Source organism: Seriola aureovittata, chromosome 3 (assembly GCF_021018895.1).
Source record: "Seriola aureovittata isolate HTS-2021-v1 ecotype China chromosome 3, ASM2101889v1, whole genome shotgun sequence".
NCBI lineage: Eukaryota > Metazoa > Chordata > Actinopteri > Carangiformes > Carangidae > Seriola > Seriola aureovittata.
The window spans coordinates 990,305-1,016,058 of NC_079366.1; the positions used below are offsets into that span (position 1 = coordinate 990,305).

The 25,754-nt window shown below is 40.0% G+C and overlaps 2 protein-coding genes across 3 annotated transcripts in view; both read left to right on the plus strand.

Annotated features, from left to right (window-relative positions):
- slc43a1b (solute carrier family 43 member 1b) overlaps window positions 1–18,139 on the plus strand; it is a 28,156-nt gene extending 10,017 nt beyond the window's left edge. Inside the window, exons 5-15 of the mRNA XM_056371462.1 lie at window positions 822–898; window positions 7,054–7,146; window positions 7,768–7,901; window positions 9,442–9,584; window positions 9,920–10,066; window positions 10,919–10,954; window positions 11,123–11,255; window positions 12,579–12,708; window positions 12,870–12,943; window positions 14,150–14,273; window positions 14,365–18,139. Of these exons, the coding sequence (XP_056227437.1) occupies window positions 822–898; window positions 7,054–7,146; window positions 7,768–7,901; window positions 9,442–9,584; window positions 9,920–10,066; window positions 10,919–10,954; window positions 11,123–11,255; window positions 12,579–12,708; window positions 12,870–12,943; window positions 14,150–14,273; window positions 14,365–14,589 (1,316 nt within the window). The 3' untranslated portion in view covers window positions 14,590–18,139. The remainder of the gene's footprint in view (window positions 1–821; window positions 899–7,053; window positions 7,147–7,767; window positions 7,902–9,441; window positions 9,585–9,919; window positions 10,067–10,918; window positions 10,955–11,122; window positions 11,256–12,578; window positions 12,709–12,869; window positions 12,944–14,149; window positions 14,274–14,364) is intronic.
- Window positions 18,140–19,780: 1,641 nt separating this feature from the next.
- Window positions 19,781–25,754, plus strand: part of zdhhc5a (zinc finger DHHC-type palmitoyltransferase 5a) — a 35,824-nt gene continuing 29,850 nt past the window's right edge. Inside the window, exon 1 of one of the 2 annotated variants that reach the window (XM_056371455.1) lies at window positions 19,781–20,370. The gene's annotated coding sequence lies outside the window, so the exon portion shown is untranslated. The remainder of the gene's footprint in view (window positions 20,371–25,754) is intronic. The other variant, XR_008827103.1, reaches the window with a different exon arrangement.

The following is a 25,754-nucleotide window of genomic DNA, read 5'->3' on the forward strand; positions in this document are numbered from 1 at the left end:
GATGAGAACAGAATTAGATCGCAGGTTCCGTGGCTGGCAGACGCACAGACCGTTTCCATTTTGCACACAGACTACATCATGGAGGTCACTCAATTCCCCTCGCAGCAACACATCTTACCATCCGGGTGCTTGTCCGTCTTGTCGACTCCCCTGAGAGAAATGTTCCCCAACTTCAAAACTCTGTCATTAGGTTTTGGAAGCTGGAATTACAAGCGCCACTTCAGCCAACTGCCTCTGCAGCAGTCTGCTGATGCTTGCATCAGGTTTAAATCCATGGAGGAATGCTGCAACAAGTCAATTGAGTTTCATTTCATTTCTTGTCAATAGTTGTAGTGTTTTTGTTCCCTCCACTGTCACTGCGAGGAAAAATTCATTAAGCTGCTTTATCTTGACATGAAAAGTATCTCAGTTCATCTTTTCTCTCCATGATCTCAGTTGCTTTTGAAAATTGAATTCTATTAAATAGGATATGTCTCGTTATCATTAAAAATTTTAATTAAAATGACGGGTAATAATAGATTATGACGGAATTTTTACCATTTTATTCAACAAAATGATGAACAACGAGGAAGTCTGACGCAGCCTCTGCTTGAAAGAGATGTTACAATTATAACCTAAACTGTCTGTTGTAAAAGTTAATCACATTCTGCAGCCTATTAACCTGAGTAAACATTGACCCACCCTAATTATCAAAGACTTCCATGCAATCAGAAATTTCTGTACCTTTGTCCATCAACAAAGGTACAAAACCAAAGACAAAAAAAAAAATTGACCTTTAAAGTTGCATTATAGCTCATGGTATTCTTCATTTGTTCCATCAGTGTTGTCATTCCTCATCTTCCTCGCTGTCTCCTTCAATGGCTTTGGAGGAATCTGCCTGACCTTCACCTCACTCACAGTACGATTCCCACACACTCACATGAACACACACGTACACACATATGTACACACATTTACAAAGTGAGAAGGGTCAAAAATATCCTCACATAACAAACAGATACATGTACAATAGCTACCTGTGTCAGTAGCAAAAAGCTGAGTACAGTACAACATGTCGTTTCACCCTGAGGTGTTCCCAGGCAATATAATCCTCCCATCATGCTCTGGGTCTGCCTCAGGATCTCACCTCATGCCTTGACAACTTCCACATTCAGGAGATCGTATCAGATGTCTGAACTGCCTCAACTTGCTTCTTTATAAAAATGCTTAATGCTGAGTTACCAGATAATAGCTGTCACTGAAAAACACCTTTCTTCACCTCCACCTCATCTGTTATTTTCTATATAGACGACTTATTTTATATCATCACTTACACATCAAGTCCGGTTTATCTCTATGAACCAACATCCCACACACTCACCAAGGAACAACAGGAACAACACATTAACTCTGGGTCGCTCCTCAGTTCTTCATGGATCCACCAGATGTTGGAACTTTCCCCTTAGACTCTGCTCCACGTTGACATGACTGCATCACATCATTTCTGCACATTTGTTCAGCTGCACATTCAAGCTGCCAATCTCCTGTTCTACCACGTCCCAGAGGTGTTCTACTGGATTCAGGTCTGGAGACTGGGGGGGTCACTGAAGTTCACTGAACTCACTGTCATGTTGATGAAACCAGTTTGTGACATGGAGCATGATCCTGCTGGAAGGAGCCATTAGAAGATGGTGAACTGTGGCCATGAAGGATGAACATGGTCAGCAGCAATACTCAGATAGACTGAGACATTCAGACCATGATTGACTGGTATTAAGAGGAACACGTTCCACACTCCATCACACCACCACCACCAGCCTGGACTGTTGACACGAGGCAGGTTGGCTCCATGGATTCAGACTCTGACCCGACCATCTGCTGCCTCAGCACAAATCCAGATCCATCAGACCAGGTTTCAACTGTCCAGTGTTGCTGAGTCTGTGTCCACTGCAGCCTCAGGTTTCTGGTCTTGGTGACAGGAAGTGGAACATGACGTGGTCTTCTGCTGTTGTAGGTTGGACGTGTTGTTCACTCTGAAGCTTCTCTGCTCAGCACAGTTGTAAAGAGTGGTTATCTGAGTGACTTCCTGTCAGCTCCAACCAGTCTATCCAGTCATTGCACTGCTGCCACATGATTGGCTAACTGGATAGTTGCATGAATAGTGCTCAGTGTGTGTATATTGTAAATCTCAATGGGCTTCAGAAACATTTGACCCCTTCCCAGTGTGAGAAACCCAGATAATTATCATCCAACACTGCCGTTTCTCTCAGCTCTACAAAGCGTTTTAGTTTCTTTATTTGTAAGTTTTTCTTTTGCTATATAGGTAACGTTAGCATTAGGAGCTGTTTACTCACCAGTCTAAAAGACACATTGCAAGGGGCGTCGAGTGGCTCAGTGGGTTGAGCAGGCGCCCCATGTGTAGAGGCTACAGTGAGGGTCAAAATGCTTTTGATGAAGGTTGAGGAAACAAAAAAGACCAGGTCAGAAACCAAAAAAGATAAACTCAGGTATGAAGATAAAACTGAAGCTGAGCTGGGCAGTAACACTTTAAGAAAAGCCAGGAACAGTATGAAATCTAATCTTTTTATTTAAACTTCCTCTAGACCTGTTTTAAAAACCTCTGCTATGATTCATATTCAGTTTCACATGGTTTGCACACATAAACTAGGGCTGGAATGTTCATTTTGGATTATGCCCCGCCCACCACCTGCTGTCTCCAGGTGGACAGGTGAAAGAGCAGAGAGCATCAAGATGGTGAGAGGAGGAAACATCAGAGAGACTCAGCCACATGTTTGAGCCTCAGTCAGACCCAGACTCAGATGAGGAGTCTGAGACCAGAACCAGAGACTAGCAGACGTATCAGAAGGGTTAGCACAGTTAGCATCTTGTATTTGTTTATGTTGTTTGTTAGCTTGTAACTGGCAGTGGCTGACACAGTGTTAGCAGTTGTGTAATGCTAACTCTCTCTCTGTACTGACAAGGTTTCAGGTTTATTTAGCGCCCCCCCCCCCCCCCCCCCCCCCGTCCCCACAAGTTGACAGGATTGGTTCCTTAGGTTTGTGAGGTATGAAACCCTGGCTCTGAATCTGTTTTTGGATCTTTCATTGGTTCACTGCAGTTCAAGGTGGAAACCCTCAGTCATGGTGTTGATGGTTATTTCACTCATCATTTGTCTTGTATTGATTTAAAACATCATATGGATGTTAACTGGATTTTCATCAGAGAGGTTTGAAAATCATGCTTTCACTGACGCTCTGACTGCATTAAAGGACAAAATGCTCTATGAAGAGTTCCTCCTCAGTGGAGTTCAGAGACTTGGAGCAGTGAAGTTGTTCTGGAGACATGAGGTGGAACAACACTTGACTCACACACTTTATGTTGTTTAATTTATTAGTCACCTGACTGTCAGTACAAGTTGTATATTTGTGTTGACATTGTGTGTCTGGTTGTGTCTGCTTTGTGAGTTGTGTACCTGTGATAATAAGCACATGTTCCTGTGTGAGTCTGTGTGTATTTTGGAAAGCAGCACATGCTGTTCCGCTTGTTCTAAATTCTGCTGCAGCCTCTCAGCCAATACAAAACCTGGGCGGCCAACACTCCCTCCCACAGCCCTGTCCCCCTGCCAACCCCATCTCTCTCTCTCCTCCTCCTCCCACTTCCTGACGTAGACTGTGTCCTGGACTTGACATTGTCATTTTGGCCATTCCTGGTGTGTGTGTGTGTGTGTGTGTGTGTGTGTGTGTGTGTGTGTGTGTGTGTGTGTGTATGTGTGTGTGTTTTACCTTGTTGATAAAACTACCTGACGTAAACATTGTACATTCCCAGCTAACTTAACTAGCTGCCAATACTTTTTGTGCTGTGTCAACTTTGATAAGGCAGTTTGTACTATAGTGAACTGACTAGAACTGCCAGTGTTCTGTAATCTTCATACATACAACAGACTTTAAAGGTTTAAATCTCTGATCAGAGCTCAGTAATGTCTTTATTAAACCTTTAACAAGACAAGTGTACTGAGATCCTGCTCACTGTGACAATGCTGTCTTGACCGTCTTAGTTTAGTATGATAACATCTGTTGAGCAGATTGTCGTACCTCAGACTACAGGAGCAGTAGACAGACAGAAGGATACGAGGCAGGTTTTCAGAGGTGAAGTCGAGAATAGATGGAACAGCTAATGGAAAGAGATGGAACAGAGGGGAGGGCAGATAAGAATGGAAAAACAGAGGTGGAGGCAAAACTAACAACATGGAAACATGACTGAGGAGAGAGAGAGAGTCAGAGCAGAGAGTTTTGATGTTAGTTAAACCTGAAAGACAAACACACTGGTAATATTTGTATTTGGTACAATATAAATTCTACATCTGCTACTGTAAGGTTTAGATGATACTTGTGTTTATTTACTGAAATATACAGTATATCAACAGTGTTTATACAGTTAATTATTTACACATTTATGCACACAAAGTTACTATTTACATAAGTATGTTTACACAGTTGTTATTTACATATTTACAAGTTCAAATATTTACTTCTGCATCTTTTTAAAAGAGTTATGGAAACCTCTTGAATCCATCTCTATATCGTTTTCATTGTAATTACCTCAGTCTAAGTCCTTCTAGCTTCTGATTGGTTAGTTTAGCGACGCATGTGACTTAGAGACAGGTAGTTTTGTTGTTGTGAAGCTGATAAAGTGTGGAGAGAGCGTTGGAAAGACGTACTGATCTACTGTCAGTGTTTTACCTCCAGTAGATAAAGATCAGCTCTCAGTTTAGAGAATCAGTGGGAGCTCAGTGATGAGCCAAATGTGTTTTAGCCTCTTTTTAAAAAATGCCCACAGAAGAAAGCTTATATCAGTTGAAGTGTTATGAAGTGAATATTTTCACTGCTTTATCTGCCATCAAACAGCCATTTCCTTTGGAACTATATTTTCTCAAATCTTGCACTACTGTATTCCTAAGCAAAAGTGCACCAACAGCGAACTGTATTATTAGAGGTGTGCAGCAGTTGAGAAAATGTAGTTCCAAAGTAAAGGGCTGTTTGACAACAAGACAAAGTGGTTAGAAGTTATCACTTTAGGGATGGCAAAGAACAAAATATTGTGATATTTCCTGTCATATGCCATATTATTAAAAAAAACACCTGAAACATAAAATACAATAATATAATTATGTATTAATAAAAAAAAATTAAAAACCAAACAACTGGAACCTGCAACCAAAAACATTTGACATTGTGATTAAATTTGCACTACAGTACAATATCAACTAATTGTTCTGTATTATTGTAGCCATGTCTATTGTCAAAACCAAGTTTTAAGACCTTAATTTTTTTTTTTGTGCTCTTACATGTGACATTAGACACCAGCGAATTCTGTGGTTCCAAAACCTTTTCCATCTCATGACCCACTTGAAAATCTCAAAATTGTTGGCAGCCCACATCTGACCCCAAACAATACAAAGGCCAAATAATACCACCTCAGAGCACTGTTTGGCTGGACCGCAACAGTGGGGCCAGCCCTATAAACTGGAAAGTCCCTGACTGACTGATTGACTGACTGACTAACTGACTGACTGACTGACGGACTGACTGACTGACTGACTGACTGACTGACTGATGATATTTCCACCACTGGTTTCCCGGCTGCTCGGGAAATGCACGGAAGAGGAGGAGCGCTTTCAATACACTGAGCCTCGCCTCCATTACAGCAAATAAACTACTTTCAGTGTCTCATGAAAGTCAGTATAACCATAACCAGTAGAGAACAGCGCAATAACTATGTAATTAATCAGAATGCCTCCATCTGTCGTAAACAGATCAGATTTGTTGTGTCCTGAACTCTGACCTTAGCTGAATGAAACAGATCCACAGACAGACTGAACAGATCAACAGAAGGTCAGGTGACCAGAGGTTTTTCTTTTTTTTGCTGATGCAATGTTTGACAGAAACAGTTTCAGTAAATGTGATTTTGCTCATTGATCTCAGCCTGAACATGGACTCAGTTCCACACCAAGAAAGTTTTTATCCACTGAACCTTGGGGTTTTTTGTGTTCTCTTTGTTTTATTTTACAATAATGTGGCAGTAGTTCTACTTGTACAGCTACTTATGATTCTGTTTTCTTTTTTAAATTGGACAAAAATATGACATAAATAACTAGAAGATAAAACATATAACACAGGTCAAACATAACACACTAAGTTACACTAAACAAATAACATCAAATCAATCAAGCTTGACAACATAGACAAAATATTAAAGAAGAACTAAATAAGAAAACAAAACAAAGGCAAAATAAGTCAAATTCTGCATCATATAATACATTTCAAAAATTATTTGAATTAAAAAAAAAAAACAACAAAAAAAACCACACAACTGTTTGTGGCACCAGTTCATACTAGTTATGAACAGTTATGAACTGGGAAATACTGTAGGTGACTTTGTCGGAGCAGTGAGTTTAAACTGAGCGTGAACAGAGCCATGTGCAGTAAGCTGTGTGACTGGCAGAGCTCCAGCTGCACCTATAGTTAGAATGAGTCTGTAGAAACACACACACACACACACACACACACACACACACACTCCTAACCTTAACCATCTGCATGGCCAGAGAATGCTCACACACACACGCCAAGTTGTCATGACGGAAATTTGGCTGACAATTACATGAGGGCTGTGTGTGTGTGTGTGTGTGTGTGTGTGTGTGTGTGTGTGTGTGTGTGTGTGTGTGTGTGTGTGTGTGTGCGCGTGTGCATGTGCGTGTGCGTGTGTGTGTGTGTGTGTTAATCATCTTCTTACACCCCTCAGCTGAAAAGCTTGTATACACGTACACACAGCACCACCTGCTGGTTAAGTTCTTAAAGTGCATTTAAATCACTGTAATGTACATTATTTTTCTAATGACATTTATTTTAGTCTGTTTTGTGTTATTTTGTAAAAATGTCCAAAAAATATATGTTGAACTCAAAGATCATTGAACTGAAACACAGCTGATGAATATGTTTACTGTAAGTGTTTTTTCACGTTTACGGCTCACAGCCCGTGCTTCATTTATTCATCTTTAATCTTTCTCCTCTCCAGCTGCCCAACATGTTTGGGAATGTTCGATTAACCATCCTCTCCTTGATGTTCGGCTCCTACGTTTCTTCAGCCGTCACCTTCCCTGGTGTCAAGGTGCTCTCTCTCTCTAACACAATCATCACAAAATATACTTATTTAGGATTGCTGTTATTACATGATACAATGTTCAGTGACTCAGTTACAAAAGATAGTTTTCTGGAGAAAACATGTGATAGCTGAGAGCTGGAAGATTAATCCACTGTGAAAAAAGCAGCTGAAGGACTGTGAACAGTTGACAGAGTGAAAGAAGCTTTATATAATTGTATAAAGATAAATTAGAATCACTTGTGGTTATATCCCTCCTCCACTTAGAATAGTTCCAGGTTATGTCCCTGTTTATGGTGAACAAATGGTTCATTTAAATATGAACCATTTGTGTGACATTTTGTCATAATTGCTGTGTGAAGTCTTGAGTAATGGCTAAAAGGTTTTTTGTGAGATCACACTGACCTTGACCTTTGACCTTTGACAAGAAAAATCGAATCACTTCATCCTTGAATCCAAATGGACGTTTGTACCAAATTTGAAGTTCAGTCAAGGTGTTACTGAGATGTTGATGGTTTTTAAAATACTTTTTTCTTCTGTTCGACTCCACCCTCATTCTTCCCTCTCCTGAACTGTCCTAAACTTCCTCCCATCCAAACCCTCCTCTTCCTCCCTGTCTTACTACTACAGGTGATTTACGACCTTGGTGTGTCGTTCCGCATCATCATGTGGGTTTGGTCCGGTATGGCCTGCATGGTCTTCCTCAACTGCTTCCTAAACTGGCCTGCTGAGTCCTTCCCTGCACCTGAGGACATCAGATACACGTCAGTACACTGGGCATACACCAGAACTAAATGCTTGTAGAGCTGAGTGAGACAACAGAGTTGATGACAGTTACACACATCACATTAGATCCTTTGTTGATATTAGAATATTGATCAGTGTAGCTTTAAAGCCACTGTGTTGTATATTGTGACTATGAATGTAACTATGTGTTGGTATCAACAAGACCAGGTCCAAACCTGGTACAGGTCTGGACCGTGTATGTTCAATATGTGAAACTGAGGACATAATTGAAAACTGTTGTGGAACCGCTGTAAACAGCTGAGTTGCTAGGTGTTAGTACACTAATTAGCTTATTCATGATGTCATTGCATCATATCTACATTTAGTCTAGTGGTGGTTTCCGCTCTTTTCTTCTCATTTCCACTCACATATACAATATTTTAATGCAGCTGAATTCACAATAAAGCTGTTCTCATTGACATGTTTTTCTGTTGTCATGACAACTGAACAAGTTTGAAACACTGTCTGAAACGTGGTCCAACATGTTAGTCCGCAGTCACCTCCAAGCTGCCACTGAAATCCTGATTTTATAACCACGACATTGTCTGACAACATCACAAAACACATCAAAGACTGAGCTGTGATTTCAGCTGGATTTACTGTGTAATGATCACTCAGAGAGAGAGGTAGAAGATCATTCACATCAGCTGTTGGGAAGTTAATTGAATGAGCAGAATAGAGAGGTGGAAGGAAAGCCTGACCTTGCACCCGTGGAGCAGCACTGGAGACACTCTTCTCCGAGAAGTAGCTGAGGTTTGTCTGAAAAGTCATTAGATTTGTCGCTTGGTGCTGTTTGGAAAAAAAGTAATTAAAGGGTCTGAAAAGTCAGTGAATTGTAGCAACAAACGGTGGCACTGATGACAAAATAAAAACTGCACCAATTTATTTTGAAAGAGCAACGGCCAATGGGGAAACTCCAACACTTGCTGACCAATGGTGCAACTTCATCAGTCAGTCAGTCAGCGACAGACATTCAAAAAAGACCCTCTTTACCCCCCCACACACAGATCTGACTTAGGGAGTCAGAGTGATCTGAAAGATGCCATAATCACATTAATATTCTACACATAGTGACTGTAGCTACATTAGACTGAGCTCATTATGTGACCAACACACAACAACTGAAATCCATTTCTATCGTACAGAATGACTGACATACAAGTTCTTATATTGTATGTCAGTGGCACATACAGACACATATTGTACACTAGGCTTATGGCTCTTAAAACGATTGTTTGTCACAGTTGTGTCACTAACTGGATTGGACCCGTGTAAAGATGCCAGATTCCAGGGAAAAAGAGCAGATCACAGTTTACTAAAGAATCCCTTTTCCATGTTGAAAGCACCATGACTTTTGAAACTTTTGTTCAATAATCATAAATATAACACAACACACCCAGCGGATAAGTCTGTCCTTGCCCACTGTCACCATCAGGTTCAAGTTCTGAGGTTACTTTAGATGTCATTCTAAAATTTAAATTTTTTAAATTTAAAAATTTCCTTCTCTTTTCTCATTAGTAAAAAGGTGAAGCTGAGTGGAGTTGTGACAGAGGACAAGATGACTGGAGACAGGTACATCAATCAAGTGACCACAATGGAAGACACAATGGGGGCTAAGAAGTCAAACCCCGAGCAGACAGATTCCCAAAGCACTGGCCAGAGTAAGATTAACATTACATCTGTGTTGTATTTATGTTTATATATTTGTATGAAACAACAAATGTAGGTTTTTATCCTGTTTTTTCAATTTATCAGGGTGGAAAAGCCTGTGAAGCATTTAGCACTCTATGACACTGCAGTTAGCCTGGAGTCACACATGCCCCATCTCTTTGTCCATTTTTGAAATAGCTAGGAATTAGGGGCGGAGTCAGAAACCCCCAAGATGGCGACAGTGGAGCAGCTCGCTGTGAGCTTCAAAACTGCTCTTCCATCGGACCATTTTTATGTACAGTCTATGACTTTCACACACAAGCTCTTTCTCTCTCTCCTTGTTCAGGCTCAGTGCCGCTCTGTCATTCTGTGTGTTCTCCCATCTTCCTGTGGAGTCTCATCACCATGGCAATGACCCAGCTGAGGCTGATCTTTTTCATGGGTGCCATGAACAAGATGGTGGAGTTTCTGGTCACCCACGGCAAGGCCCACCGTAAGAATGATAACTTGTACAACTTCTTTTTTAAGGCTTTTAAGTTCTAAAGCTGTGACAAGAGCTCTGGGCTTGTATTCACCAAGCATCTTAAGGCTAAAAGTAACTCCTAACTTGCCGATTTAGGAGAAACTCCCAAAAATAATGGGGTGTCAACCCTAACTTTATGACTCCTCATTTTTGTGACTAAGAGTAATTTACAAAGCCACTTAGCACTAAAAGTAGCTCCAAAGTCGGAGAAGTTAGAAGTAGTGGAGAGGACTCCTAACTTACTAAGGCCAAATCACTAAGAAACTTCACAGTGTTCTGGAAACCTAACATGATGCTGAATTAATTAAAAGATATGATTCAATCATGAGGGAATAATGATCGTTGTGGAGTTTGTGAAGGATGTGCAGAAATGAAGTGTTTGGCAACTCTGCGCTACCTGACAACAGAGAAAAGTTGATCTATTCACCAAACAATAAATGCGCTCTGACCCGACATCATAGGACAATACATACAATTTCTATTAGATGTTCAACAACTACAGAGAAATAAAGGAGCTTCATGGTCAGTCTACCCGCTGTGGTCGGTGCTATAGATGGAACACATGTTAAAATTATTGCACCATCACAAGACGAGGAGGTGAAAACTAAACTTTTAGTTAAAAACCTCTCTGACTTAGGAGAACTCTTAGTGGTAACATAAAATGCTTTGTGAATACAGGCCCTGGATATCAACACTGTGAAAAAAAGCTGGGTCAGAAGTGACTGAACTGACCAGTAATGTTGTGAACTACATTCAAACATTTCATTGGAATTTGTGTTAACCCATCTGTGGGAATCCCTGACCAGCTTTTCTCTCCTCCAGCCTCAGAAGAGATGAAAATGGAGGTGGAGGAACAAGGTAAGAGTCAAGGCGCTCAGTGGGTGGGCTCTTTGTGAATACTACCCACTGGGACTCCACTCATGAGTTATGGCTACGGCCCTGGCATCTATCTACCTGACACGTGTCCGTCTCTCACTCTCCATTCATTTCTATTGACTTCACTCTGTCTCTGCATGTCCTCCCCAGTTGGTTTCTACTCATCTATCTTTGGTACAATGCAGCTGCTTTGTCTATTGACTTGTCCTTTGATTGGCTACATGATGGACTGGAGAATGAAGGAGTGTGAAGAGGAAAACACAAACACACAAATAGACAAAAGGTATTAAGGGGTTCATCAGCCTCTCTTTAGGTTTGGGTAATGTGTGCTACATTCACACGTTGTTGTACAGCAGACAGCCTGACACTCACTGTAGTGGGCTTGGAAGGTTTCAACACATAGGATCTAGAAACTTAAGTGAAAGAGTTATTGGTTGCTGTCGATATATAGAGTCAGTCCAGTCTTCATGATAACCAGTCCCTCCAGGATTTCACAGACTTTTTTTGAGATTGTTGCGACTAAAATACCTGATTTTGCAGCAGCTTTTCATAAAAGTTGTGATGCATGTTGCAATGTTTTTAGATTATTTTACAGCTTTTAGAAACAAGCGATTCCTCTCCTCTGCTCTGGCTTAATCACAGGTAGAGCTGATCTTTATAAAAAGCTCATGAATTTATGAATTTTTAACGTAGAACTTTTTACATGTGTATAGTAATTTTATACCCCGCCCCACGATTTCTGCCTATCAAACAGTTAGATCAGAGTGAATGATAAATGAAAGGCTGTTTTCTGTCTTTTTATCTTTACTAATTAACCATTTAATTCACTGAGCAGCTCAGAGGCTACCGGCAGCTACCGCCATCTTTTAAGGTGGAATGTTTTCTTGAATGTTACTTGATGCGTGATTGATGTTTGGAAATAAATCAATACATCTTAAATGTAAGTATGAGAACTTTGATCATTAGTTTTTGTCAGATCTTTACATAACAGACTCTTTAGTGATGATTGGATCTTCAAGCTCTTAAAATGTAGATAAATATCAACCAGATCATGTGACTGTAAATATTTTATTTCATCTGGATAATAAAAGTAGTGGAGCCTCCTTCCAGTGGCTCCGGCAGCTCTACACCTGTGGTTCCACCACAGTGTTACAGTAGTACAAAACTATTTAACCTTTTTATGTAAAACATGTTTGAATGTCTTTACACGGTCTTTAACAGTGATGTTTGTTGGTAAATGTAAGACGTTCATGTCACATATATCTGCAGCTTCACAACATGCTTCAAAACCAGAATTAAGGAAGTGAGTTTGGTGACATACATCAAGGTTTTGATCAGGGACTGCTGTGATTGGTGCCACTCGAGGGAAACTTTGAGGATGTTTGATCAAATTTGCGGAAAAGTTGCGGTGATTGGACAAAAATCCAAGTTCGCACAGAATTCACGGGGATAGTTGAATTTGCATTAATTATTGAGACATTGCAACTTTCTGGAGGGACTAGATAACAGCACACTGTCATACTCCCGCATTTGGGACTTATCTGTATTATCCACACCTCTTCCTTAGCAATATGCCTCTTTGATATTTGACATTTGTCCCTTTCAGCCAATCAGATCCCCCAAAACGAGACAGAAAGGTCCAGAAAATGACCAATGCCATGAGGGCTTTCGTCTTCACCAACCTCCTATTGGTCACCTTTGGAATAGTTTCCTTGATTGAAAACCTGCCCCTTCAGGTTAGAAAAATACTGCTCAGAATCCCAATGATCAAACTTACCATGTGTGTGAATACAGTATGAAGACCAGTGCATGTAAATTTATACACACAGAAACACACACAGTGACGCATATGATGATCTGTGAATCTGTGTGTGTCTGTTGTGTCTTTCTTTGTCAGTTGGTGTCATTTGTTCTACATACTATAGTGAGAGGATTTATCCACTCCTGCTGTGGAGGCCTCTACGCTGCTGTGTAAGTACTGCCACTGACAAGCTGCTCTAATCAATGTGTTTGTATTAATAATGGGTCTCAAATGACTGTGTATAATGTGAAATGTGTCATTTGTAGTGAGAGACTCACAGATTATTATCACCTGATTCCTCTCAGCTCTGTGGAGCTTTTTAGTGTCTTTCAGTTCATTGTTTTGGTTTTATGGACCTGACACTTTACTGATTTGGTTCATTCTCAGCACTTTCAAATACTTGATAAGCATTTACTGTAGAACTAGATATTTTTCTCAGGAGCTGGTGGAGACCAAAACGGAGCTAAAACAAGTTGAATACTGGACATATATTCATCTATCATCAGGAATGAATGCTAATGTTGCTCTAAGTCCGCTAGATGTGTAAATGGGCATACCGTTTTAAAACCATCACGTAATTCATCCGGGCCAACCAAAGCTCATGAACAGTAGTGCTGCTTTAAAACTCCAAATTTCCTTCCTTTTTTGTGTTTTATTTGAAGTGTTGATCCGTAAGAAGATATACTGTATTTGTTGTTTTAAGAACCAAAAACCATCTCAATGTAGTTTTACTTCGCCTCTCTCAGGCTTCTCTCTGGAGCTCTAGTAACAACAGGTCAGTGAGCCAATCAGAAGAGAGGAGGCTCTGAGCCTCTCTTCTGATCGGCTCACTGTTTTCTGAGTGATCCAATAAAAATATAGCAGATTTCAGGTAAACACTCAGAGAAACCAAATCCTACAAGGCTGGATGATGGGTCCAGGTGGGCAGGACTTGGTGACTGCTTTGTTGTGACATCACTAAGTTCCAGAAGTCAGCTGACAGCTAGTTTTAAGGCTCAGTTTCTGAATACAGGCTGTGTGCATTTCTCTGTGGACTGAGGCTTTGATACTTTCACAGTAATGATATAGAACTTAGACCTGCTTTATAATCAAACAACACATGGACATCTACCTTTAGACTATATGGAGCTTTAACAAGCAAGACGTGGTTGGGGCGTAAAGAGTGACTGCACCTAAGCAAAGAATCTTGCTTGGACTACCAGCCAGTGATGATATCATGTTTCCACACACTGTGCAGCACACATTTGGGTTTGGTCCGAATTAGATGTATCCGTCATTAACATATGCAGTTTAAGTCTTGTGTGTTGTTCATATAATATATTTATATTTGACAGTGACTGGAAAAATTCTTCGACATTCTTTGTCTTTCTCTCTAGATATCCAGCCAACCACTTTGGGACGCTAACAGGCATGCAGTCATTGATCAGTGCTGCTTTCGCCTTGCTCCAACAGCCACTTTTCATACTAATGTTGGGACACTTCCATGGAGATCCTTACTGGGTAGAAAACACACACACAATCAATCAAAGCGAGGTCAAGAGTATGTAAATGCATACAGCAACATGCACTGACGTGTTTCTCCTTACAACAGATCAATTTGGGCCTTCTCATCTTCTCCCTGGCTGGCTTCCTGTTGCCGGGCTATCTGTTCTATCACCGCAGAAACCTGATCAGGGCAAAGGCAGCACGTGATAGGCTGGCTGCCAGCCATGACAAAGAGAATGCTCCTCTAAACCAATCAGCTAGAGGAACTGATAAGAGCCAAGCCAATGGGCACGCAGCTAGTGGATACACACCAAACGGGCACAGTGTTTAAGATTATAGATTATTCAAGTGAAATGATCAATTTATATTACATTTTTTTTAATTTCTGTTCAGTGGTTTATGAATACAGAATACAAGTTACATTTCTAACTCTGAGGTCAGGCCTCTCCTTTAGAAAACAGTCTTTTCACTAGTCTCCGTCATGTAAAGGTGGCTCAGTGGTTAACGAGTTTACAAGTTGATTCCCTGTTTATGGGAGCTTCTCCACTAACACCGTAAATAAGATTTAAAAAATATATTCTTGATGGACTAGTGCACTGCATACTGGGAAAAGTTCCAGTCCCCAAACCTTTGACCCGAGCAAACAAACATAAAATTTCAAGGACCATATCAGTGTTTTTCTGCATGTTTTATCCTATTTCCTTTTAACTACATACAGTAGCTTAAGAGTATTTTCAGCCATTTTTCAAAGCATAACTCGACTTTGTAGATCAGGGAATGTGCTTGAAACTTTTGCTGAGTAATCCATCATCGTAAACAGCAAAAATGCCAGCCAAAAGAGTAAATGTACGCATGCTGCATACTGTTGTTATGACCACAATTTGAAGTTATTCTAACATAGCATCACAATTCAAGGTTAATTACTACCAGTTACAGAAACATCATTTGTTACCCCAAGTGAGCAAGTAACAAGTGATTACAAGTGTAAATAGAAGTAATGCTTAAGTTGTGATGTTAAGATAGCAGGCCTAAATGTAATAAGCAACTACACCCACTCTGTGCTTCCATATCTGACATACCATATATATATATGTCAATGTACAGTATATCTGATAACTTCCCTTGGTAGTTTCTACACTTCGTAAAGCTACTTGCTGAATATAGAGCACTAGCAAAGCAACGAGCAACCTAAACAACCTTCAGGGAGCATTACAAATAATCACCCAGTGGGCAGTATAGTTAGAAATACTATTTATTACCTTGTTGAGATTTAGATGATTGATACAAGATTGATACCACTCTCATGTCTCTGTGTTCATTTGTATGTAGCCAATTAGCTTGGCTTAGCTTAGTTTAGCATAAAAACTGAAAGCAGGGGAGAACTGCAATCTTGGCTTTGTCCAGAATTTTTAAAGTCCACCTACCAACACCTTGACACATTAGAAACACACATTAGAAATGTGAAAACTCTTCCCTTCCCAAAGACGAGCTTTGACTGATTCAGTCTTTTCATTTTTGAATGTGTTAGTGTCAAATTCAGCACAGGGTCAGTTGATATTTATATGCAAATGTTCCCAGCCTCTGCTGCAATAATTAGTCTAATAAAATAAGAAGTGCCTTGGCTTTAACATGGATTTCAAGTAGAAAGTTTATCAGTCTGATGTTGGATGGATGGAATTAATGTTAGCTTGCTAGCTAGCAGTAGCACAACCACACAGAGGTCTTCGTCAGATGAAATGATTGAAAGGCATTGAACTACAAGCAGTCTGCCAGTAAAATCCTTTAGGTACCTGTGTCAGGATTCAGCTGCCCGCCCAGTTTGGTGACACAATTGAAGAACCACCGTGTTGAGTGACAAATGTGTAGAAATGACAAGATTGTTCACTTCACCCACTTTCACACAAGCAGCTGGTTATCTCGGTGTTGTACAACATCTTTGCAGCACCTACCTAAAGTTATTTTAGGCGGCTATTTCATGACTTTCATGACTTGACTTTTATTATTGCGTGAAAAGAGACGTGTGTGCCATGAGATCTGTGTCAATTGCGTCAACCTTGCGCTCAAAACGTGAGGTAAAAGCATCAACCGTCATTTCCAGTAAGTATCCAAAGTGAGTGTCTGTCAGTTGTTTCTTCTTTTGCTGGTTTGACATAACATCACAATCTGTGGATATTTTATTAATCAAAGCTCTGTCATGGTGCATTTGTGCCAAAAATTGTTTCCCTCTCATGTCAGTGTGAAACAGAGACACATTCACTTTTCCCCGTGTAAGAATGAAAGGTCAGTCCCACCCATCTCTCAGGTTCAATATTACAGGTCAAAGTTCAACCAGATTGATTGCTGCAGGCTGGACAATTTTCAACCAGAAGCCAACAAGTCTCCGCCCCATTTCACATTGACATGAAAGGGAAGTGGACTGTTGTCCGACTGCACCATTAGGAGGACCAAAACGAGGAGGAGAAGCTGATTCCACAGCAAGTGACCTCAGTAATAAATAACAGAGAATCAGAATGTAGTAAGACTTTTGGGTGCAGGTGCTTTTCCAATAAATAAAAAAATCATATTGATTTGGATCATTTAAAAGTCATTTTGTAGTCCTTGTTTTAGTCAAGTAAAAGTAAAAAAAAAAAGATTTGATATTATTGTAGCAAACAACTAAAGCTGCTTTTTTTTACTCTTGTAATTCAAGAAGCACTGGAATGCAGCAGCGAGAGATGATGAATAAAGATGTATTGTGATGCCTGCATGCTGAGAGCACAACATGGCTTCTAGTGAGTTCTATAAACAAGGAGCTTGTACAGTCTTAATAGCTTAATGATAAGATTTGTACAGTGATTATGATTACATAATGATATTTTAAAATAGCTGAAATGTGTGTTTGTGTGTGTGACATTACATGTATGCTTTTCAAGAAGTGCCTCGGTTCGACGTCTTGATGTTTAAAGGCCAATTCATATTTTCTGCGTCTGTATTCCTGAGAGGGTCGGCTTTGATGCGCATGACCTAACTGTCGTCATCTGCCCATGTCCGCCAGAGTCCACGTGGACCCATATGCCGACTTCTGAGTGCAGCCCAAAATTCGTTGTTGAACTGTGCTTGCTCCTGATAATAAAACAGATTTTTGTTTTGAAGAGAGTTTGTGCAAAGCGTTACCAACATTTGTGGATCTTCTTGAAGAGCCAAAAGGTGTTGAACTCCTGGCTAGAAATAGCACAGAGGCTTGGGGAGATGTGTTTTTTTGACCTAATAAGCATGCTTCTACTTCTACTTCCTGATTTTGGTAGCAGTTGACTAAACACGTCGTGGTGCCTTACTGCCTCCAACTGGAATGGAGTGTGGATCGGGAGATGCACATGCACAGAGTACCAGACTGTGGCAGACCAACACGACCCTCAATTGTAGTAGGAAATGCGTTCAAGCGAAACAGAATATACAGCAGACACAACTTACTATAATACAAATTCAGTAAAAACACTGGCCACACAAATTATTGTGACTAAGTCTTTAGTTAATTGGACATTATAGGCGTCAGAACGGTAGTAGTTATTGTGTGTCTATGGTATTGGATTGCATCACATTGTACAGGTGTTGTTGATTTTATTGTGTTTTATTATGATAGACAATTCAGACCTTCTGGCCACAGCGGAACCAATGTTGAGGAGGGAGCTAAAGTTTTGTCATGAAATAAATTTTAAAACCAAATGTAAGCGATAACAAATATTTATCATCTCTATAAACTGAAGGGGCTGATGGCTGATCTGATTTTCCACTGTAAATAAGTATTATTGTGTTATTTTTTTTCTGACTTGATTTGCAATTTTGCTTTGATTTGTTGTGGAAAAATGTAAACAATTAAAAATCATTGGAAATATTAAATGAAATTGTATTTTCTGTTCTTGATTCCATATTTCACTTTTGAAAACATTCTGTTAATACATCCATGGTTCTGTCCCTGCACCTCTCTTCTTCTCTCTCATGGTCTTCCTCTCCTTTAAATATCTGTTTTTTACTATTATTATAATTATTATAATTAGGAAAAAGCATGTTACTCCACATTAAGTGTTGTAATATAACCAACAGGAGACCATTGATGTGTGACATGATTTTTGTGACACTACAGTGCGTAAGAGTGAAGTTATCGAATATTAACTAATATATCTGTTTTTGATGTGTTTTGTAGAAGGTCCCTGAGCACTGTCTCACAGCCGGCTGCTCATAGAGATCAGTGTTACTCCTCCGGCTCGTTTTGATGAAAACTAGGTTGTAGCTTCGTTTGTTGAACCGGGGAATTTGAATCTGTAAATATCTTTCCAACATTATCTCGGGGTAACAAGAAATCATTTTTCCCTAATAGTAGCCTATCTCTTTATCGTTAGTATGGCCTTTCTTGGCTTCCACACTGTAGAGCTATTGAGGGGGAACATAACAAACCAAAGCTATGTTTACACATATTTCCTAGCCATAGATCCTCCACTTATGTAAATGATAAGAAGAATAAAAATTCACACACAAGTGAAATAGAAGAGCCCAGAGAACTACAGGTAAGAACAGCAGGGACAATTACAGTGACCAATAACTCTATTTGGATAGGTGAATAGTGTATTGAAACTTAAAGAAATGCAGGCCTCTCCACCTCATGTTGAAAATCAGTTTTCTTTGTTTGACCCCCCCTAAAGAATATGGGTCATCACAAAATCATCCTTTGTATTTTCAATGCCATAATTGTCCCTTTAGTTCAGGGTCTTTCATGGACTCACATGCCAATTGCCAAGGGGCTTCAGTACACACACACACAGACATTCATGGACATTGCATTGACTGCCAGGACCTCATTATGAACTACTGGTCCCGACAAGGTTGGTGTTTATATCAGCAAAGGTTCCAAAGAGGTTACAAAAATGTGTAAACACACACACACACACACACACACACACACACACACACACACACACACTAACAAAATCTCCAAAATAATAACAAATCTAAAATCCTGCCACCAGAAAATCATACATGGAATTCTGGATTGTGGGTGTGTGTGTGTGTGTGTGTGTGTGTGTGTGTGTGTGTGTTTGTGTGTGGGTGTGCTGATGAGGAGCTTGGTTGTGTGGGCTTATCCTCATAGCCCCTGCTGTCATTTTAATCTCCCCATTGTGTGTGTGGGTGTGTATGTGTGTGTGTGTTAGTGTTAACTATACTGTGCCTTGGTCCCCAAATAAAGACACACACACACACACACACACACACACACACAAACATACGTTACTGTGTCAGTGTGTCACATGAGAGGATTAAAACCTCATGTCAGAGACAGCTTATGTGCCAACCATGCTAAGCGACAATAAAATATATTAAAATATATTACCATGGCTTTATTATCTATTGCAATCACTATTTAGTGTGCAATCATGACGTTCACTGTGTGTGTGTGTGTGTGTGTGTGTGTGTGTGTGTGTGTGTGTGTGTGTGTGTGTGTGTGTGTGTGTGTGTGTGTGTGTGTGTGTGTGTGTGTGTGTGTGTGTGTAAGAAGCAAAAACAATTCGCTTATGGCCTGATTGACAACCTTGTCGTCCAATCAGAGCTTTTTACATTTGCGACAATTCTACTGTTGGACCCTGGCATCAGAGTTTTGTAGTACAGGCAAATATGTCGGCCTCTGGTGATGTGTAGGCCACCATTATTATGGATGTGTGAGGAGAGCACATAATTCTTTTGGGAGTAGATTCTCGTCGTTTTCTTCTTAACTTCCGTGCAGGCGGAGCGGCCTGCATTCGGACACTCACCACTTGAAAGAAGTTACAGAACCAAGCAGCTTCGACCTCTAGCTAATAGTTAGTTAAGCTAGCTGCCTGTAGTAAAATAACGTCAGACGTATCGGTGCCTGGCCAGCTAGCCAACCATTTATTATTAGCCTGGCGCTTGGGGAAGCTAACCACCAGAGAAAGACCCGTACAGTCGTACAGTTTACTGGCACCGTTCAGTGACTCTCGTATGGATAATAATGAATGTGACGAGCTGTTTCTGCGGATTTTAATCCGAGGAGGAAACAACACCTTTGAGACTGACATCCCATTTTCTGCGTTTGGACCCTGAGCTTTTACAAAACCTCTCGCAGGTGAGATGAATTGTTAGCCCGCTGCTAGCCAGGGCTAACCAATGAGTAGCTTAAGGCTAGCTAATGTTAATGTGCTATGGAAAAGAAGCTAATACAGAAACATTGCACTGAGCCTAACCAACCACACCATTTAACGTTATTATCTAAACCATGCGATGCCCTTGCTTTGGTTTAAGCTTAGTACTTTTTCTACATATGTGCTTAGTTCACAATAGCTATGATGAAGCTTGTTAAAGCTACAACTCCCATTATCGTGCCGCTGTAACGCTGGTTATCGCCACCCTAACGTACGTTCGTCTTTATGGACTCGCTGTAGTCAGCATTGTAGGACAAATTAGCTACTGTTAAATTAATTTTAACATTAGCTAGTAGGAGTAGTAAAGTATTAAAGTCATTTTGCTCCTCATCCCAGGTCCGTAACGATACTGTCGTCCCCGCTAGCTGTGCGTCCCCACCCCAGTTTCAATATGACCCACTGTCCAATGTTGGCTGAAGTGTATTTTCAGAATATGGCAGAGAACTGCTGTTTTGCTAATCAGTGATCAAACCCAAAAAGCCACTGCACGATTAACTTATATATGCACGCCGACTTAGAGACTGGACCCCTCAAGGATCAAGAAAAGGGTGTTAATGATATGTTAAAACATGTGCATTTGCTTAATCACAGCCTCCACATAAACAGTGAGATTTTCAGTGCAGTTTGGCAGGACCGTCTGTCCTTTAAAGAGAATGAAACATCTTTGCGGGGCTGAGTTGGGCCGTTTGACTGAATCTACCAGGGTTTACGTGTCACCAGCCTCAGCTGTATCTGTCAAGCATCCTCTGCCGGTCTGTTAGTGAGCTATTCCATAAAAAACATTTTTTTTAAACGAAAATTTCGATGTAAATGGAAATCCAAAATTGGAGACCTGTGATCATGAAATTAGATTGTTGGCATCCATCCGTAAAAGCAATCGTTCTGTGGGTTTGGTGCATATAGCCTCTAACTGCTGCTGCTGCTGCTGCTGCCGTGACTGCAGCGGCCCATACACACCCAGCATTTATGTGCATTGGTGCTGGCAGTGCTATAGGCTCCTTTCAGATGTAAGGAGGTACCACTGTCTGGAGATTTTCATGCATTTACAGCATTGGAGGTTATAGATTGTGCCTGACGGAGTAAGGATGCACAGTGTTTTATAATATTGATCAGATATGGTTGAATGAGGAAATAACTATCTGATATTTTTATTGAGAGCACTTAATAAGGTGAACCATCTTGTCATGTTTGAAGTCCCTCAGTGTGCTAGGCTGTGATTTACTGAATAGTTTGCTTTCATAAAGGCAATCCTGGATTTTTACAGCATGTCGAAGCAGAATGTTTAGTATTCGGCATCATGCCACTCGGCAGTACTAGGTCCAATTGACAGAATTATAAACCATAATGTTAGTCTTGACATGTCATAATGTTGCCCACTGTGGCAGTGTGCCAAGTTAAGACAGATAGCGGGTAATAAACAAGAAGCAACACCTTGTATTCCTGCCAGTTTTCATGGCAAGGTGTGTGTTATCAGACCTTCTCCACATCTGAATGTCGAGTGTGTTCTGCCAATCAAAAGAGTATAAAGGTGTATAGAAAATGGGGCTGAACAATATGCAAAAAAGTCATATTGCAATTATTATGACAGATATTGCAATTGCAATATGAATCACCATTACAGTTGTATTTATAACTTTTGCATTTTTCTTTCACTGTAAAACATAAAAATGATGATGATGTGACACATCCCCTTACATCTGGAGAATATGGTTTGCAGGCCACTGCGTGTCTGTAGCACCACAACGCTTCATTTACGGTTTGTTGTGACACATTTTACCGTTACCAAAGAAATTGCAGTTCCTACTATTTCGATTTTGCACTTGGCCATATTGCATTTTTTTTCAATAATATTTCGATCAATTGTTCAGCCCTAATAGAAAATGATTGCACACTTTTTCTTTTGAGGTTGACACGATGTGGCTCAAATCTCAGAATCTGCATATAAAATTAAATGTAGTAAACCAAATCCAAGAGTGATGTATTTGACAGTGCTGGGTGACAAAATGATAACTAGTTATATCCACTAAGGTTAGGTGATGTCCACCTTTCTTTTCTTCTTACAATATTAATAATTCATTGATTATATGTTCCTAAACATGAAATATTGTCAGTTAATGTTTAAGATGAGACATGGTTAAAAAGGTTTAATAACAATATAAAAAATTAGGAAATATTTGATTAAGACAGGTATAGCAGAGACAGTGAAAATGTGTCATGTGAGTGTGAAATATTAATTGGACAAAGCAGTTAGTGACTCTGAGTTCAGATACGTAGGCTGGAAAGATGCAGATTCACTGAGACATGACGTTAATAATCATTAGCAAAGCAGTGAAGAAAACATTCAGCTGTAGCTTCTCATCTTAGCTGCTGAGCGCTGCTTTCAGGGGTTAAAATGACAAACGTCGCCAGTGGTAGCTCATATCCGCTGTCACTAGTTATTGTTAATTCATTCTGTTACTTGATTACAAGCCTAAATTAATCTTGGCTGCTCTCTGCACACCTCTGTTAGCGCATGTCAAGGATAGTTTGTGAGGGAGTGTTTCTTTAGGTCCAAACAAACCCAACAGAATGAGACATTTTCTTTCTAGTGAATTGCATCATTTCACTGTTGGGGATGGCATTCTCTCTATTATATCAATACTTTAATCTCATAAACTTAATATTATGGATCCATGATCTTCAGCATTTGGACCAAGAAGCCCATAAAAATCAGGTGTGTGAGATTAAGTAGTCTACACTGTTTACACTGGAGCTATAGTGTGTATGCTGTGCAGTGCTACAATACATTGACAAAAAAAAAAAAACAGGGTAAACTTGCCCTGTATAGCGTATAAATCTGATCTGACGTGCAGGCTGACAGGCAGGGGTATGATTCGACCCACCTCCTGTAGTTCAGACTAGATAAAATACATTGTTCCTAATGGTTACTTTCCTAGTTGATAAAACAGAAATTAGAATTTAGACTAGTTGACTTGTCTAAAAGTCAGAAAACACTCAGTCAAATTGGCATGATGAGCTGCGTCCTAGTTATACCAGTTTAATCTGACACAGCCAACATACAACCTTATTTTCAATTTATTATATCAAAATTCTGCCATTCTGTGCTGGTTTTACTTGATGCTATCTGTCCCACCTTCCACCTACTCGTTTCCATATTCTAATTTAAGTGGTCTGGGAGCAAATTAGATGTCCGCTCTTCCTCTTGGTTCTGTTTTCAGACTTTAGAAATTCTTGCCCGTGACAAGAGACTTCGGCCATTCACAGGTCTTTTCAGAGAGAGAGTGTTCCTATTAGCTGTTCTACAAATGCAGATGTGTGTGCATGTTGCTTCAGATGGATGTGTGCCAATATTGGTGAAGGGTTTCAGAGATGGAGAGAACTTCTCCTGGACAGGTAACAGGCTGTTGTAGGATCTAAATGTGTTGCAGTGGTTGGTTGTGAGCAGGTGATGACTGGCTATGTGGAATGTTGCTAATAGTTTATCCTTCTGCTAACGACTGCACACACAAGTGTAGGAAGATAGGTCTAACCATCTTGCCTGGCCTGAACAGGTGCAAGCATCTCCTTATTAACTGAAGGGTTGAAATCTTCGTCCATAAACTGAACAGCTGTCTAAAAAGTCTGTCTGTCATTGTCTCTGCAAACAGCTTTCTTTCTGTGGCGAATCTTCAGAGTGATAGTGCTCAGTGATGAAGCACACTAGATGCTAGGTGCTAGATGCTAGTTTTACTGGAACTTGGCTGCTGTAGAGCAAAAGTGCTCTTCTTGGAGACACAGGAAATGGTTTCCTCGAAATGATCTCTTGTTGTAAAAGCGCACACACAGTATTGTTAACTTACACCTGCCATGTTTTGGTTTGTTACAGACGTCTAGCGTGCCTAACATTTTCATGTGGGTGATTTTTTTCTGCTGCACCGGGCCACAATAACCATAACCTTTTTTTTTTTTTTAATCATTGCACAAGTCATCGTTTGCAAAAGGCATATACAGTATTTCCGAGTCAGATGAGACCATCTCCACTGAAGACATTTGTTCAGGATCAAGTATCTTACACAGTAACTAAGTACATTCAATCAAGTACTGTAATTTTGAGGTGCTTGTACTTTACTTGACTATTTCACTTTATGCTACTTTTTACCTCCACTCTTCTACATGTGTTTGACAGGTTTAGTTACTAATTACTTTTAAGATGAAGATTTTACACAACAGATAATGGTTAATGTAACAAGTTTCTAGGGTTTCATGATCTTAACCACAGTCCGATCATCACCCCGGGAAATTGCCAATCGATGATATGATTGTTATGTTACACTTTATAGCTATGTTAAAGCAAAATTGTCATCACAATAATGCGTCTCTCTCATTGACAGAGAAACCAAACTAAATGATGTGTTCTGTCTGTCTGTCGATCTCCTCCGCTACACACAACAAGCAACTGTTCATTACAATCAGTAGTGTGTGTGTGTGTGTGCGCGCGCACGTTGCAAGCATCAGTTATATGAGGTTATATATGTGTATAGCAGGGCAAATTAAATTTAATATTAATTTAATACAACAAATAATAATAAGGTACTCGATTAATGGGTAAAGAAGTCAAATATCATCGTGACATTTTCAAGGGCATGAGCAATCCGCGATCGTTCTGATCGTCGATCACCGATATTATCATCCACTGGTACAACCCTACAAGCTTCTAAACGACAGCACACTGTCAAACTTGAAACCATCGGTTTCCAACCTTTTTGTCTTTTGACTTCTTACAAACAGCAGTGTGTGCTCGGGGTCAGATTTCAGATGTCTGAGTTGTTAACAGCTCCACTAGCTCCCTCTAAACCTCTTACATGGTTTAATTTTAATAAATGTTCAAATGTACTCTATTGAACCTAATGATGTCATATACAATACTAAGTCAGTTAGAGGGACCAAACCAGTGCTTTAATTTTTATACTTTAACTGCATTTTGCTGCTATTACTCATGTAATGTATGTAATACTTATGTAGGATTTTTCTTGTAGGAGTTTTACTTGTAATGAGTATTTTACAGTATTTTGCTTTATTGATACTTTTACTTTTGTTGTACTTCTTAAATTAATTATATAATAATAGTGTATGGCCATTCCGACTATCACAATGAGTCTGATGTGTTTGTGAGGTAGTGAGAGAATCAATGGGCTGTGCTCAGCTCTACAGTAAAATAAGATTTTCATAGATACGTGTCAGTGTTGATATTGTGGCAAACCACAACCACCACCACAAATTATCAATAATATGCGAAACATTGTTAATTAAAGGATCTGGTATAATGGAC